A 17308-nucleotide genomic window follows, 5' to 3' on the forward strand; every position below is an offset into this window, starting at 1 on the left:
CATATGATTAATAGGAAAAATAACACAGTATTTTAGTATCACATTATATTGTAAAGTCAAGGTGAAAACCTGTAAACAGAATTGTTTAGTGGTCTGCTGTTGAAAACACCGTTTCCTAATTTTAAGAATGCACATGTTTGTCACCTAAAGAATCTGTTTTCTTTCATCCCTGTTCTTGACTCTTGTTTGTAAATTAGACACTATGAGAAAGTGAGACCCTAACTAGACTCTTTCTCTTCTTCCTTGTATCACCCAGACTCAATAAGAATCGTTGCAGACAAACATCTGTGTCTAATGTAGACCTAAGCAGTATAGCAGTATAGAGATTTAAGTGCGTGTTTGATACTTTAACATTGTCATTAGTAAAATAAGGGTGTTTTGTTGTTGTTGTTAGATCACCAAGAAAACGAAGGTCTAGGTCACGATCTGGTTCTCGAAAGCGTAAGCACAGAAAGCGATCACGCTCCCGCTCTAGAGAAAGAAAAAGGAAATCATCACGTTCATACTCGAGTGAAAGGAGAGCTAGAGAAAGAGAGAAAGAGCGACAGAAGAAGGGATTACCTCCAATCAGGTCTAAAACATTGAGTGGTAAGTGATGTACTTTATAAGCTTTGGTTTCAGTAACGTTGAGAAAATAGTTACCGGTATTAATACACAATCTCTCAACCTGATTTTTTAGACTGAGAAGTTGAAAACTGGTTTGGTTTTTATAATGTAATAGAGGAGAAAGATAAGTAATAGGTTTCTATTCAAATACTAATGTCATTGAGAGTTGATTTTTTTTTGATACTAGTTAAAAAATATGACTTGACTAATGATTTACATAGTAGAATAGGCCTTGTATCTCTAATATTTCACTGACACCGTGATTTCCATGTGTAGTATCCTAACCAGTTTTGAACACCAGGTGTATAGGAATAATTATTATGGGAAGCATGCCAATTTAAAGCTAATTATAAACTTGATCAGTATGGAAAGAGAGAGTTCTGTTGTGAAAACTTTCCCTCCTTTATAGTTAATCTATAATGTGTGATTAGACCAAATTTGGTAGTAGTAGGGGTTTGTTTGGGGAGAAACCTCCAGGAGAATTGACTTGACAGGCATGTGAAGTATAGGAAAATAAGTCATACTTAGTGTGGGATTCTTCATAAACGGTTCTTAGTACCCACTATGACTTTTAGGGTGAACGAACAGGTTGCAGATGGGTGAAGTACATAAAATGGAGCAAATTATCATTCTTTGCCAAGAGCTGAACACTGATCAGGTTATCTAATTTCTGAAGATCTCCAAATAAATTCTTTCTGCCGTGGAGATAGATGGGTAACTGGTACAGCTTATATTGCTGAAGCACCCTGGAAACCCAGGCATGTAATTAAAGGTGACAGGATCTTCTTACTATATTTTAGCAATCTGAACCAGCCTTGGCTGTCTTTCCAGAATCTTACCTGATTGTGAGAACCAGTAGTAAATGATTAATAATGTTGGTGCTCCTAACCCTGATTCAGACACGGGGGTTGGGATCAGGAGCTGAGGAATGAGATAACTGTAGAAGCTAGCCAGCAAAGGTAGGAAACAGATTTGCTCTGAGGGCCTCCAGAAGGAGTGTAACTTGCTGACTGATTTTAGACCACCAGAGATGTAGAAGACTACCTTTCTGCGTTTTAAGGTACTAATTTTGTGGTGTTTTGTTACAGTGCAAAAGAAAACTAATGCATTGCCCTTTGAGACTTTGGTTGAATGGACAGGTGAACTGAATGAGACCCAGAACAAACAGCAGGGAGAGAACAGTCTCCAGGGATCTGTTAACTGAATGATTCCCGAAGCTCTCATAGGTCTGGAAGACATTCACGTTCTGACCAGCCAGAGTAGAGAGGCCTGATTGAAATCCACATTTGGTAGATATCTTGCAATGGTCATATTTTAATGTAGGGCTGAATTAGCTGTAGAGTAAAACAGTAACCCAAAAGCTGGAGACTTTTTTTTTAAATAACATTGACACGAATCCAAATATAATAAAACTCTGCAAATATATCAGCTGTAGCTATTTTTAAAGTAAGTGTTTTCAGGGAAAGGAGCTGTTTCTGAAGGCATAAACAGTGCAGCCAAAAATAGGCCAGATGTGTCTCTGGTGCTTCCGGCTTTTAGTATCCCTGAGGCTTTCATGGTAACAAGTTGAGTTCTGCATCAGCCTTTTCCCTTTTTTTTAATCTAATTATTCTTTTCTTAAGGGTAAGATACTGTTTTCAGATTTAACTGTTCATTCCATCACAGAAAGATACTTAAAAGGTTCCCAAATAGGATTGCAGTGAACAGTGATTTTGAAACTTTGTTGCACATTAGAATCACCTACAGAATTTTTAAACTACCCCAGTTCCCAATTTTCTGTACCACGTATCTTGGATTATCTTTAGTGCGTCTCAGATATCCACCAGTGTGTGCTGTCAAGCTTGAGAATATGTGATAATAATGCAAGATGTTGTCTTGGCATAGATGTGAGTGGGTACCTGGCATTTTAGTTGATTTTAAACATAACAAATAAAAATATCAGTTAATAAGTATTTAAAATATGCTATCTTATTTTAATTTATTACTGTTACTAGTGCTTTTCCTTAGCTACTTGAAGAAGGTAACTTACCTGTGATTTAGGTCGTTGTCTCTTGTGTCTTGGCAGTATGCAGTACTACTCTGTGGGTTGGTCAGGTGGACAAGAAGGCAACACAGCAAGATTTAACCAACCTGTTTGAAGAGTTTGGACAGATTGAGTCCATTAATGTAAGTATCAATTCTTAAATATAATAGTGTAAGGTTTGGAAAAAATACAGGGAGTTTTCAGTCACTTTGTATCTGCCCTTAATCACATTTTTGTGAGGATTATTTGACTCTGATCATTTTTGTGTTTATTCTCCTGATATCTTCTTAATTAATTTTTCTTTTTTTAATGGAATTCTTACAAAATATTTTTAGGGGGCTTACTGCAGTATGGCAGTACTTGATTGCTAAAAACATCAAATGAGTTAGCAGGAACCATATGTATGCTGTTGCTGTTAAGTCGCTTCAGTCATGTCTGAGTCTGCGACCCCATAGACGGCAGCCCACCAGGCTCTGCCATCCCTCGGATTCTCCAGGCAAGAACACTGGAGTGAGGTGCCATTGCCTTCTCCAATGCATGAAAGTGAAAAGTGAAAGTGAAGTCGCTCAGTCATGTCTGACTCTAGCGTCCCCATGGACTGCAGCCTTCCAGGCTCCTCCGTCCATGGGATTTTCCAAGCAAGAGTACTGGAGTGGGGTGCCACTGCCTTCTCTGAACCATATGTATAATCTGGTTTAATTCTTTTTTCCCCCTTTTTTAATGAAAATGGAGAAACTGAGTTAGAATTCACCTGAGCATGTCGGTGATGGTGGAGACACAGCTGGACGGGAGGTCCCAGTCTTCTGCCAGCCTCCTTCCTCCCCTTCCCCACCTCGCCCTCTCAGAGCAAACCCCGAGGCAAGAAAACCTGTGCGGCCTGAGCACAGTTCCCTCACGCCTCAGTGTGATTCTTTCCCTGCACCCAGTCCCCTTCTTGGAATATTTTCTTCTTCCTGAGGGGCCAGTGTTTCTCCTTGGAGCTAAAACTAAGCCATGATATGTTTTGTAGTCATTTGTTTGAGGAGACTTTAACCCTGATTTTATTTACTGTTACTATCCTTTAATGTCTTTTGGACATTTTTCATCATTATTTACCAGGAAATTGACTGGTTTTTCCTTTCTAGTCTTAGAGTCCTTATAGTCTCAACATTCTTTATATGGCCAAATTTGACTTTTTGGTATTAGTGACAGCAGTGTTTATTTAAATTGAATTTGACCATTTTGTATTTTACTTTCAATGGAGTGTGACCTCATTGGAGCCTCACAGGAAGCTGGTTAATAAGTAATTCGTATAGTGTTACTTTACCTGGGAGGAACCTAAATGATTTGACTGAGTTACATGGATAGTAAATAACTGATTAATTAATAAATAATAGATAATTGGTTGAGTGTTTCAACTTAGGTGTTTCAGATTCCTCTTTTTATACCATAAAAGTGTTGAAGGCTTTTCTTTTTGTCTTTTTAAATTTCACCTGTCAGAATTTAAGTAATCTTTCAGAGTTTGTAATCATGTAACCTCTGAAATTTTTTTCTGATTTTGCACTATATTTAAACTAATGGTTCTCAGCTCTAGCTGCATATCAGACATGGGCTGACATTTGAAAAAACATGGATGCCCATGATCATTATCTTTAGATTCTTATCAAAGTGCCATAATTACACAGGTGAATTTGATGCAAAACCAGGAATCACTGCTCTGAACAGATCCTGTATCCAAGTAGCGTCTTGTATTTCACACTGCGTATGCCATGTCTAGTCTTTCTTGTACAACAGTCATTTGGACATCAGTGTGTCTCCCTCTTTTTCTGTCTTACCTTATAATAGTGTATTATTTACAAGTAATAGGCATTAAGTTATTTTGTGAAGTGAAGTGTACTAAATAGCTAGTGATAAAATCCAGGATTTGAAAAACTGATGGAAGACTTAATAAACCTTTCAGTTAGTTTGGGGGGAATTTGAAGACTGAGAAGAGTCCATTCGATTTAGAATTTGGTAGGTCATTAGCTCGAAGAAAATATTTTTGGTGGTTTGGGGAGGGTTTGGATCTACATTGCGAAAGATGAATTATGTAAGGGGTTAGATAAGCTTCTCTTTTGAGAAGTTTGGAATTAAGAGTTGATAGCTTGAGATATTAGCAAGACTGGGGGAAAGATTATTTTCACAGCTAAAGCTTATGTAATGACTACTAAGAAAGTGGTAGAAGACCTTGTAAGTTCTTCATGAAGTGAAATACTCCATGTATTTTTCTGAATTAATACATTAAAGATAATTTTATGATTTGGTAGTTTATAGAGTAGTTAAATGCTACAAAAATTGAGATCCTTATGCTGAGGCTATCTTCCTATTCATACTAAAACCTTTGTCTGGAAGTAGTTGGGCAAAGTTAAGTTTTATAAAATTGAAAAGCTTTCATTTTATTATTTGTTGTAGATTTTGGACTTTATATTAAGGATAAAATATTTCAGCCAAACAAAAATCCTTCTCACAATACCCACATAACATTTGGAAAATTATAAATACTACTGTAAATAAATTCCATGCTTCAAATATGTTGGCCATCCAGTACTACGTTCTGTTTATCTGGTGGTATTATATACATGTCTTGCATTATGTTAATAGTTCATCATTGTGTAGTGAAACGGATTGACATGTGATATATTTAAGATTTCATGTATATCAGGCTTAGAGTGAGTCCCAGCTAACTTCTGAACTTTTTCTTTAAGTAATTGTATATGAATTGTATCAATAAACAGCCAGAGGAAGAAAGGGGGAAAATGATTCAGTATTATCAGTAATCAATGTCCTGTTCTATTCAAACCATAAAATGCTAAAAATGACTTGCCCTCCTTATACCATTTCTAAAGGAAAAAATTTTTTTAACAGATGATTCCTCCCAGAGGCTGTGCTTATGTCTGCATGGTTCATCGACAAGATGCATTTCGAGCTCTTCAGAAACTTAGTTCTGGGTCATATAAAATTGGATCCAAGGTCATTAAGGTGAGATTGGGGGATGCATGCTCTTGTTTTATTGGATCGTTAGAATCTTGTTTCCTGTATTGAATCCTTTTTTAGCGTTATGGGTAAACCTTGACAGAAATTTATTATTTCAGTATTATTAAAGTATTGAATTAGCTTGAAGTTAAACAATAACCAAACAAAACCTTATTCAAGCAGTTCTTTGAAATCGTACCCGCACAGTACTCTTCAGTCAACCAGGACCCCATTTTATGAGCAGAACATTATCAAGCTTGTCTTTTATTCATTTCTTCCCAGTGCTTCCTAATCCTAACCCATAATTATACTATTGATGTCTCCTTTTTAATATCTTGTAATTCACATTTTATTTCTACTATTTTGAAGATAATTTATTTTATCAATTTCTGTAACTGAATTAATAAATTTAAAATTACTTTCAAAGGAGTTAATAACACCCATGCTTTGTCCTTTTATGGCAGAGAGTTTCTCTATGTAAGCTGAAGTGTCAGTGGTCTCTTCTCTCATGGAGTACCAAGATTTTATTTAGCTAATTATCTAAGTATCTAATTGCTTGATTATAAGATTTTATCTAAATAATTATATCTAATTAAGTTGAGGTTTTTATGGTGAAAAGTAGATTTGGATTATATTGAGGAATGTATTATTTTAAGATCATACTAAGAAGTGGCAGAAAGTGAAGAGGAACTAAAAAGCCTCTTGGTGAAAGTGGAAGAGGAGAGTGAAAAAGTTGGCTTAAAGCTCAACATTCAGAAAACTAAGATCATGGCGTCTGGTCCCATTACTTCATGGGAAATAGATGGGGAAACAGTGTCAGACTTTATTTTGGGGGGCTCCCAAATCACTGCACATGGTGACTGCAGCCATGAAATTAAAAGACGCTTCCTCCTTGGAAGGAAAGTTATGACCAACCTAGATAGCATATTAAAAAGCAGAGATACTACTTTGCCAACAAAGGTCCGTCTAGCCAAGGCTATGGTTTTTCCAGTAGTTAAGTATGGATGTGAGAGTTGGACTGTGAAAAAGGCTGAGTGCCGAAGAATTGATGCTTTTGAACTGTGGTGTTGGAGAAGACTCTTGAGAGTCCCTTGGACTGCAAGGAGATCCAACCAGTCCATTCTGAAGGAGATCAGTCCTGGGTGTTCATTGTAAGGACTGATGCTGAAGCTGAAACTCCAGTACTTTGGCCACCTCATGCGAAGAGTTGACTCATTGGCAAAGACTCTGATGCTGGGAGGGATTGGGGGCAGGAGGAGAAGGGGATGACAGAGGATGAGATGGCTGGATGGCATCACTGACTCGATGGACATGAGTTTGAGTAAATTCCAGGAGTTGGTGATGGACAGGGAAGCCTGGTGTGCTGTGGTTCGTGGGGTCGCAAAGAGTTGGACACGACTGAGCAACTGAAGTAAAGTAGTGGAAATAGACCCCATATTACAGACACCATCGCTGTCTAATGCAGGTTTCATTTTACAGACAAAATCAGGAAATACATGGGAAAAAATTCCTTGATTATTGTTATTCCAGCAGTGATTTTTGTCCAGCTGATTTTTGAAACTAATTTTATTTGTATTTACATCATTAGTTTATAATTTTGTATGTTTTAGCTTTTTTAATTTTTAAATAGTATAAATGAACCCTTTTTTTTCCTTCTCTTACAGATTGCTTGGGCTTTAAACAAAGGTGTGAAAACAGAATACAAACAATTCTGGGATGTGGATCTTGGAGTTACGTATATACCGTGGGAAAAAGTTAAAGTGGATGACTTGGAAGGTTTTGCAGAAGGAGGCATGATTGATCAGGAAACTGTAAATACTGGTAAGAACCCTACAGGGAGTTTTACTGTTTAAAAAGTATGCTGAAAGGGTTGTAACTGCTAACCATTTTGCATGATGGGGTGAATTGTGTTTCCTGGATTTTTTCCCCCTTGCACACAAGAGGGGAAAAAAATGAACCATTACCCTGTTCAATATATATGCTTACTGGGATCTATTCATAAGTGTCAGAGTGTAGTGTTCTACAACTCTGAAGGTAGCATTTCTTATATATGCCTTTTTCTAAAGTTTCAGTCTTTGAGAGAATTGTCAATATGGAGGGATCTTTAGACTATTTTATTTACTTAAGTTTAAATGAGAACTGAGGATTTAGGATGGTGTTTCTCTAAAAAAAAACTTCCTAGATTATAATATTTTGATTAGTATCTGTGTTGAGAATGGCAGGAATAGAACCTTGGTTTAGAGAGCTGTAGTTGAGATTCATGGAGCTCTAGGAAACTTTTAACCAAGTGATAATCTGACCTGTTCTTTTAAAAATCTGTCTGTTTGTTTTAAAAAATTCACAGGATAATGGATACTTGGGAAAGAATTGGAATATGACAGACCTCATTTCTTGGCATCTTAGCTCCTTTACTAAAGTTAGCTTAATTTTCAGAGTGGTTTTGTTCTCTGGCCAGTGCACATGTTTTCAAACACTTTTTTTCAGTAGTTGTATTTTTGCCATTTCCTTCTCTCTCTGACTTGGATGGCTGTTCTTCGAGAACATTTACTCATTCAAAGCATATTTCAGTTCCTGCTGTGTGCCAGGCATAATTTTAGGAACTGTGACTATAGCAGTGAGATAGACATAAACCCTTCCTCTCAGAGTGCACACTGAAGTACAGGGATGGACAGCGGGCCTTGGGCCAAGTCTTACTGCTGCCTGTTCTGTAGATGAAGTTTTATTGGAACATAGCCATGGTCAGTTGTGTTTACCTATTGTATATGACTTTAAAATTCGACAACAGTTGAGTCATTGTAATGGAGAACACAGGCCCACGCTGTCTAGAATACTTACAGTAAGTGTTTGCCAACCCATGTTCTAGTGGGGGGAAAACGGATAATAAACAAAGTAATCAAACTTAATAGTATTTCACTGTTGGTAAGGCCTAAGAAAAAACAGAGCAAGGGGATAGGCAGCATGATTATGGTGCTTCTGCAGTTTTAAGTGGTTGAAGAGGGTCTAGTGGAGCAAGTGATTTTCAGAGGGCTGAGATGTGCAGCTTTCTGGGATAGAGTGGTTCGTGCAGAGAGAATGCAAAGTCTATTAAATGGTCACAAGAGCAGAATGGCTTGAGTATAGTGAGAAGTGAGTAGTAGGAAATGAAGTCAGAGAGGCAGAGTGGAAAGGTCATGTGCAGTCTTACTGGTCATTTTGGTAACTTTGATGGGTGTACTCTAAGGGAGATGAAGAACCTTTAGAGGACCCGTTGGACCTTCTTTGTTCTGCTTTTGAATTTTTCAGTATTTTCAGGGAGATTTTTCTATATTGGGTTAATGCTTTCCTTGTTGGGCTCCCCTTGTACCTTGTGACAAAATGTAGAATAAAGTTAGCTCCTCTTATATCAGGCAGCCTTGGAGATAAGTCTCTTATGTCCCTTTTATGTGTTTTCTCTAGACTGAATATTTTAGCATCTTTGGTTTGCGCCTCATGTTGTTTCGAACTCCTTAGTATCCTAATCAGAATTATCTCAGCAGAACCAAATAGAGTTTGTCCACAACACCTAGAGTTGTGGACACTTCTGGAAAATGAGCCGTGGTACAGGAAGAACCATTCGGACCTGGAGTAAATGTATTCATAGTAATAGAAAATGAAAAATTGCATCCACTCAGAGGAAGTCAATTTCAAATATTTTGTTTAGAATGGGAAACGGTGAAAAGCTCAGAACCTGTTAAAGAGACGGTCCAGACAACTCAGAGCCCACCTCCAGCTGAAAAGGAGACAGTGGTCACAACCCAGGCAGAGGTTTTCCCTCCACCTGTTGCTATGTTACAGGTTAGTGCTGGATGTTTTCTTTTTTTAAACTGTTCGATGTGTCGTTTTACATTTCTGTTTTTACTCATTTTTATTTTATAAAACTTGGGGAGAAATTGTGCAAAATAGATTAACATTAAATATAAGTATTTTGAAAATTTTCATTTAGGTAAGATGTAATTCATATTTAAATGTTTATTTACTGAACAAATTTATTGAATGCCTGCTCTGTGACATTCACTGTTCTAGTCACCTGGGATGGGGAGACCTCAGGGAAAGAGAACAGGCATAAATCCCTGCCCTTCTGGAGCAGTTGTTCTCATTATGAGAGACAGAAACTAGGAAATTAGTGAGTTTATAAGATACTGTGCAAGGGAGAAGGAAGTATACAACTATGACGTCAGGAGTGCCTCAGTAGGAGTTTACAATTTAAAACAGGGTAGACTTTATTCAGAATGACATTTGAGCACCACTTAAAGTTGCTGAGGCAGTTAATCATGTGGCTGTCTCAAGAAAGCTTTGGAGGCAGGGGGAACAACCAGTGCAAAGGCCACAGCTGGGGACATTATGGGTGTGTTCCAGGAAAAACAGATGAGCAAGAACAGTGAGTGAGAGGCAGCTTAGTGAAAGTGAGACTTCTTGGAGGACTTTGGTTTCACTCTCAGATGGGGGACCCCTTATTTTGAAGAAAGAAGTGGCTTCATCTGGCTTTAAAGGATTGCACTGGCAACTGCTTTGAGAATAGAATAGTAGGCACTGATAAAAGCAGAGACAAGTTAAAAGACAGCTGCAGCAATTCAGACAAGATGATGGTGGCTTGGACGAGACTGATGGCAGTGAAGTCAGCAAGCAGCTGACAGGTACTAGGTGTATTGTCATGGAATGACCAGTGCACATGATTGGATTTGAGGTGTGAGAAAGAACAGAGGCAAGGTTTTTGGTCTGAGAAATTGGAAAGATGGAGTTACCATTACCTGAGAATGTGAGACTGTGGAAGTGTGGTTTTGGGAAGGACAGAGGGAGTTCAGTTTTGTGCATGTGAAAGTTTGAACTCTTTCTGGACAACAAAATTGAGGTGTTGAATAGACCGTTTATATAATGTGAACTTCAGAAGAAAGGTGAGCTTCCCTGATGGCTCAGCTGGTAAAGAATCAATGCGGGAGACCTGGGTTTGATCCCTGGGTTGGGATGATCCCCTGGAGAAGGGAATGGCAACCCACTCCAGTATTCTGGCCTGGAGAATTCCATGGACTGTATAGTCCATGGGGTCGCAAAGGGTCAGACATGACTGAGAGACTCACTTTTCTTCAGGAGAGAAATACAGCCAGCCATGCCAAAATGCAGATAAATATTTGGGAATTATTGTACCTACTATGAGTAAAAGAATTTATGATTAGGAGTAGAAAGCAAGTTAATGAGAAATGCAGCCATTTTAAAGCTGGTAGTAAGTGACGTGCTTCCTAATGGTGATTAGATTGCATAACATAGTTAGGTGTTACAAACTTAGTGGGAGATGGCAGTTTAAAATTGAGCATGATATTCACTGTTGAAGGAGGTGCCCATATTTTTGCATCACCTGAATATAAGATAGATTTCACAATCTCCACATACACTCTGTTGAAAAATACTGTCTTCTACTTCAAGTAGGTTCACTTGTAAGAATACAGAAAGGGAGAAAATAAAGCAACTTAATACGATAATGTTCGTTACCTTCCTGTGAAACAGAAATCATTTACCTTTGGTTGTCCTAAGATGTAATTGTTGCAGATGGATAACATGGTGCATGGACTTTTCTATTTTCTACCCCCAAGATTCCAGTAGCTCCAGCAGTGCCTGCGGTTAATTTAGTACCACCAACATTTCCTGTGTCAATGCCAGTTCCTCCTCCCGGCTTCAGTCCAATCCCTCCACCTCCTTTTCTCCGAGCAAGTTTCAACCCTTCACAACCACCGCCTGGTAAGAATTCATCTTGTATTTGAACTCTGTTGAGAATTCTGTCATTTAAATTGTTCTCTTTCGAAGTTTAAATGCTATAAGAGCAGTGAGTCTCAAACCAGAGCTTACATCCAAATCACCTGTAGGGTGTGTTGAAGCACAGATTGCTGGGCCCAGCCACCTTCTGAATCAGTGGAACTGAAATGGGGCAGGACAGTTGCATTTTTAACAAGTTCCCAGCTGATGCTTGTTGTTCACAGACCACACTTTTAAGAAGCATTTGACAGAGAAAAGAAATGAATCTTTTAAAATCAAATACTTAAAAATAATTTAACATTTATGTTGAAGTTTTTTATATAGAAGTCTACAGTTATCACCCATTTATCAGAAAGTGTGCATCAAATATATATAGATTGAAAAAAGTGAAAGTGTTAGTTGCTCAGTCGTGGCAACTGCGACCCCGTGGATTCTAGCCTGCCAGGCTCCTCAGTCCATGGAATTCTCCAGGCAAGTATACTGGAGTGGGTTGCCATTCCCTTCTCCAGGGGATCTTCCCTACCCAGATATTGAACCTAGGTCTCCTGCATTGCAGGCAGATTCTTTACCATCTGAGCCACTCTGGATCTAATAATATGTAGATTAACCATCCTAAAAATTATTAGATTTCCAGTTTGACATTAGAAATCAAAGTATGTCTTAAAGTGCTAATTGAATTTATAGTAATTCTTTTGACCTAATTAATTATTGGTAAACATAAAGGCCCTTAAATCATTGTTTCCATGTAAAAAACTATGGATTACTTAACCTATATCAATTAAATGTAATTAATTGCTTATATGTAAGAGATATAGAGAGCTTAGAGCTTTTTATTATTAGATCATGGGAGGTTTAGAAGAATAAGGGATCAAATGATACATGTTGTTTTTCAAAATTGTTTTTTTTAACTTTATGAATTATTTGTGTTTTATGAAAAGAATGACTGAATTGATTTCTGTAATTTAAACCCTTAGCCATTGTTGAATACGGTTCCTAAAAACTGGAAACAAAACCAAAAATTAAACTCATTGTCTGTTGTAATTTGTCATGTAATGTAAAATTTTTAAATTATAGTTTAATGTATAATTTGAAGTTGATGATTTTAGTAAGAACTGTAACTTTTTATATTTTAAATATTAGAGAATTACTCATAAAATATCTTCTGTGTTTGTCATTGAAAATTAAACTTTTCTCAGAAGATTTCTTTTCTCAGAAGAAATACATGGTATTTCAAAAACCATACACACGTTTGCATTCGTTTGTTGAAAATCATGTTTTTTCCCCATTATTTTTAGCCACTTTTTCTAATGGAATTTAATGGTAGCTCTGTATTTTAAAAATACAGAGAAGCAGGTTTATAGTTGGATCATGTGATACTTAAAATCATGAAACTGCCAATAGTAAATCTATTTATTTTTTATCTATCTTATTTTTATTAAGGTTTGTTTCAGTGTTCAAAACAAACTATAGTAAGACAAAATTAATGCAAATATTGTGGTCTGGTGGATAAACAGAATATATATATATATATATATATATATATATATATATCAGAAATAGAGTAGCATATTTTATAGGTGACATTATTGCATATAATATTACCAGCAGCTTGAATACAATGCTTAACTCCCCATGCAGTCATCAAACTAACATGGAAACAGGCTGCCTGGCTTGAATTAATGTTTGATTTTTCAGTATCATAGAGCGTGCCACAGGATTTAGACGAATGAGTAAATAAATAGTATGTGTTTATGACAGGGATCTCTGTGCTTTTATTTTTTAGCCTACTAAGTGTCAAATAAGGTTATATATATATAAATAATTATTTAAACGGAAAATATATTCATAAATATGAGGTTGTGGTAATGATTATATAATGAATGTAGAATCTCATTTATAGCTGTTTAAATCTTTGATTTAAAAGAAAGTAACTTTCTTGTTCTTTTATTGTTGGTCTTTTTTTTCCCCACGCAGGTTTCATGCCTCCTCCAGTTCCACCCCCTGTTGTACCACCACCTACTATCCCGCCAGTAGTACCAACATGTGAGTTTCTACATTAAAAATTGTGTTGATTCTCATTCCTGTGAATTATTGTTAATTTTTTTATTCTGAAAGTTGTCAGACAGTTGCATTTTTTTGGTATTTTGGGTTAAATGATTTCTGACAAATCAGCAGTATTGTATGACAGTCCATATTCAGATTTGCTCTATTGGATCAAAATTTTTTTATAATTGTTTATTTTAATCAAAACTTCTCATATCTTTGTTTTGTTTTGTTTTGTTTTATGTATAAAATGTCTTAATCTGGAGCAGCTCCACCCACATTCCCTTTTTAAAAAATCCTTCATGTCTTTGACTTTTTGCAAAGTAAGTTCATTTCTGTGTGCGTGTGTGTTAGGTTGCTTTAGTCGTGTCCGACTCTGTTCAACCCTGTGAACGGTGGCCCACCAGGCTCCTCTGTCCAAGGGGTTCTCCAGGCAACAGCACTGGAGCGGGTCCCCTGCCCTGTTCCGGGGCCCTTCCTGACCCAGGGGTTGAGCCCCACCTCTTACATCTCCACACTGGCAGGCAGATTGTTTACCGCCAGCCGCACCTCGGAATCCCTCACTTCACTATATAGGATCCCAAATGATGGGTTTGGGTTTTTTGCTTCTTTGTGGCATCGAATTTGTTTTTTTGTCTTCTTGAACCTCCTGCAGATAGAAAGTTTTTAGCACCATAGGCTTGTTTAGAACATACTTCAGCTTTTTTGGTAAGAAAACCTAGCAAGTGGGGTTCTGTGGACTGATATTACTTAACATCAAGAGCCATGCACGCAGTGCCTTCTTGTTCACTTTTAATGATATCAGAATGGGTCAGCACGTTCAGATGGTGGGACCTGGTCATTAACAGTCCCTTCCACATTGTCGTCTGATGCTTTCATCCTTTATTATTATTGCCAGCATCTACCTTTTACTAGTTGCAAAGTGATCTTCCAAGTTTTATGATCCCTTCCACATTTCTTAGCAAGAATTTGTTCTGTAAATTATATTTCATTACCTTGAAGGACAGGAGACCCAGGGTAGATGTTAAATTCTTTACTACAAGTGCCATCTTTCAGAGTAATGAATTCTATTATCCGTGATACCCAGTGGCTGAAGGTAGAGGAGAATTTCTCTTATTTCTTCTCTACTCCCTTCCCTCTACATTTTTCCCCTTCGTTTTTAGTAATGTGTATGGATTAATGGATTTATGCTTTCAAATAGTTAAATTCACTTTTCTTTTTGAAGTTCAGTTTGTTCATCTTTGTACAGTGAGACCTTTCATGTTACTGCTCTATCCTTTTGGGATGACTGTTATCAGTTTTTGAGAGCTTCTTAGCTTTTTGCCATAATATTGGACCAAAGGACTTTATTGTAAAGAGAATATATGTGATACAGAGCCTACCTTTTGATTTTGTAACTCATTTTTCTTATATTTTTAAACTCCTTTTTCTCCTGGTGCTGTTAGACAACATGAGGATCCTTTTTATGTTACTGTTGGTTAATTAGGAAGAACTGTTCATTTTTTTCTGAAAATTAGAAAAATGTTCAGAAGCCATTTCTGAATTCACTGTTTACAGTATCCTACTTACTTAAGAGCCCGTCTCCCAATTTTACTTCTCCTTATTTTAATTATTTTGGAAAATCTGGGATCAATTAAAGGAAAAAATAGAAATACCATTGTATGCCAGATATTCACTTGATTGTTTACACTGTCTCATTTAGTTCTCACAATTCCCATATGGGATCTCAGGTCATTTTATTCCTGTTTTACAGCTTTGTTCTGTGTTAATGGTTGTCTAGGTAGTCTGGAGTTAAATGTGAGGATAAAACACTTTTTAGAATCCCAGAGTACATGACTAGATAATGTTGTGACATAAATTTGACTAGAATTTCTAATTGTTCAATTGTGGTTTTAATATTCCTCTAGCTTAGTTTTTAACATACGTGACATAGACAGGGCATGTCTACCCATTCTTTAAAACAAAATCTTTGCACCTTTTTATTTGTAGTTCTAATCTGATGAGTTTCTAACCTCATTTGACAAAAAGTAGTGAATGTAAAAGATCCTGGTACTTAGAATTTCTAGAGAATTGGGCAGGTTTTCACTCTCATTTGTTGGTCTTTGTGTTTACACCAATCATTTCTGTACATTTAGATAGTCGTGTACTGGCATCTTTGGAAAGTTACTCGGTTTTGTTTTCATTGATTCACTTTTGGCTGTGCTGGGTCTTCTTCATTACTGAATGAGCTTTTCTCTAGTTGTGGCAATACTCTCTGGTTACGGTAGGTGGACTTCTCGTTGCAGCGGCATCTCTTGTTGCAGAGCACAGGCTCAAATAGCTGTGGTGCACAGACTCAGTTGCTCCATGACATGTGGGGTCTTCCTGGATCAGGGATTGAACCAGCGTCTTCTATGTTGGCAGGTGGATTCTTTACCATTGAGCCATGAGGGAAGCCCCATCTTTGAAAAATTATGATTTTAAGTGGTGGGTCCTTATTTTACTCTACTTGTCTCTACTAAATATTTCTAAAAATTGTTTCACCCTATTTTTTTAAAAGAGGTTTCTAAGTATAATTTAGCCTCTTCATGATGTCTCATTTATCATTTTGAGTATCAGTTGCTATATTTATAATGTGCTGGGTAATACAGTTCAGTTCAGTCACTTAGTCATGTCCAACTCTTTGCAGTCCCACGGACTGCAGTGCGCCAGGTTTCCCTGTCCATCACCAGCTCCCACAGCTTCCTCAAACTCCTGTCCATCGAGTTGGTGATGCCATCCAACCATCTCATCCTCTGTTGTCCCCTTCTCCTACCTTCAATCTTTCCCGGCATTAGGGTCGTTTCCAATGATACAGAGATGCCATTAAATGAAACACTCAGGCTCCCAGAGGTTAGTTTTCATCATAAATGAAATAAAGGGACCAGAAGAGAATTCACATATGACATGTCAACTGAGCAGTCTCACCAGATAATTGGGAGAAAGGGCAAGGAGGTGATTTAAAACTTCAGGACCAGTGTTGGTCATGCTTAATATTTTAACTTGGCACATTAATTGATTAGCTAATTAAATCTGAACTGTATATTCTCCTTCTTTAAACAGCTTTAGTGCAGCCGCCATTATCTATGACTCCAGAAACTGTGAAAGATGTTGGATTTGGTAGCCTTGTTTTACCAGGTGGTTCTATTGCCAGCAGTCTTGCTACTGCCACTCTGCCAGCTGGAAATGTTTTTAATCCTCCAACGAAACAAGCAGAGCCTGAAGAAAAAGTACCTCATCTTATTGATCACCAGATTTCTTCTGCAGAAAACACCAGATCAGGTAAAAAAAAAAAAAAAAGTAAAAAGAAATTCCCAGAAAGACATAGTTAAATCATAAGTACTACTTCTCTGTATTGGTGTTTAATTCTGAGGTGTCATGCATATGTAACCAGTGCATGGATATTGCAGCTTTTAAAAAAAGAAAAAAAAAGATCACTGTCTCCTAAAATTTACATTAAAAACAAATTTGGCATTCTATTCAGGATAGTATATACTTTGACACCTTTTCTGTAAGACTTCTCCCTTTTTTTGGCCTATTGGGACTTTTTTAATGTGTTGTTATTAGAATAAGATTGCACAAAATATGTATACCAACAGAAAGATTAAAACAAACCAATATAAGGTAGAGCTTCTACCAGATATTCAGCTAGGTCTAGAAGATAAGTGTGTTGTTTGAAAGCAGCAAGTGTTTTTTTTTGTTTTTTGTTTTTGTTTTTTTAATTGACACTACTGTTGGAAATGCTTTTGTTAAATAAAGGTGGAGGATCGGTATAAAACCTGACATTTTAGTTTAACTTAAAAAGATTTCATGTAAAGATTTTAGGTAAGAGCTCCACTTTGTTTTCATATTTAAATTTTACTA

General features: G+C 37.0%; 1 protein-coding gene across 17 annotated transcripts in view; it reads left to right on the top strand.

Moving 5' to 3' along the window:
- The window catches only part of SCAF8 (SR-related CTD associated factor 8), a 218490-nt gene that overhangs the window by 68563 nt on the left and 132619 nt on the right, over window positions 1-17308 (top strand). For all 17 annotated transcript variants that reach the window (XR_009601677.1, XR_006060662.2, XR_009601676.1 and 14 more), the window contains 8 exons: window positions 395-588; window positions 2672-2772; window positions 5513-5626; window positions 7285-7441; window positions 9300-9433; window positions 11224-11368; window positions 13358-13426; window positions 16508-16726. Coding sequence is in view for 8 of the 17 variants with exons in the window: in XM_060419857.1 (XP_060275840.1) it covers window positions 395-588; window positions 2672-2772; window positions 5513-5626; window positions 7285-7441; window positions 9300-9433; window positions 11224-11368; window positions 13358-13426; window positions 16508-16726 (1133 nt within the window). In the remaining 9 variants the exon portion in view is untranslated. The remainder of the gene's footprint in view (window positions 1-394; window positions 589-2671; window positions 2773-5512; window positions 5627-7284; window positions 7442-9299; window positions 9434-11223; window positions 11369-13357; window positions 13427-16507; window positions 16727-17308) is intronic.

This window comes from Ovis aries, chromosome 8 (assembly GCF_016772045.2).
Source record: "Ovis aries strain OAR_USU_Benz2616 breed Rambouillet chromosome 8, ARS-UI_Ramb_v3.0, whole genome shotgun sequence".
In the NCBI taxonomy this organism is placed as follows: Eukaryota; Metazoa; Chordata; class Mammalia; order Artiodactyla; family Bovidae; genus Ovis; species Ovis aries.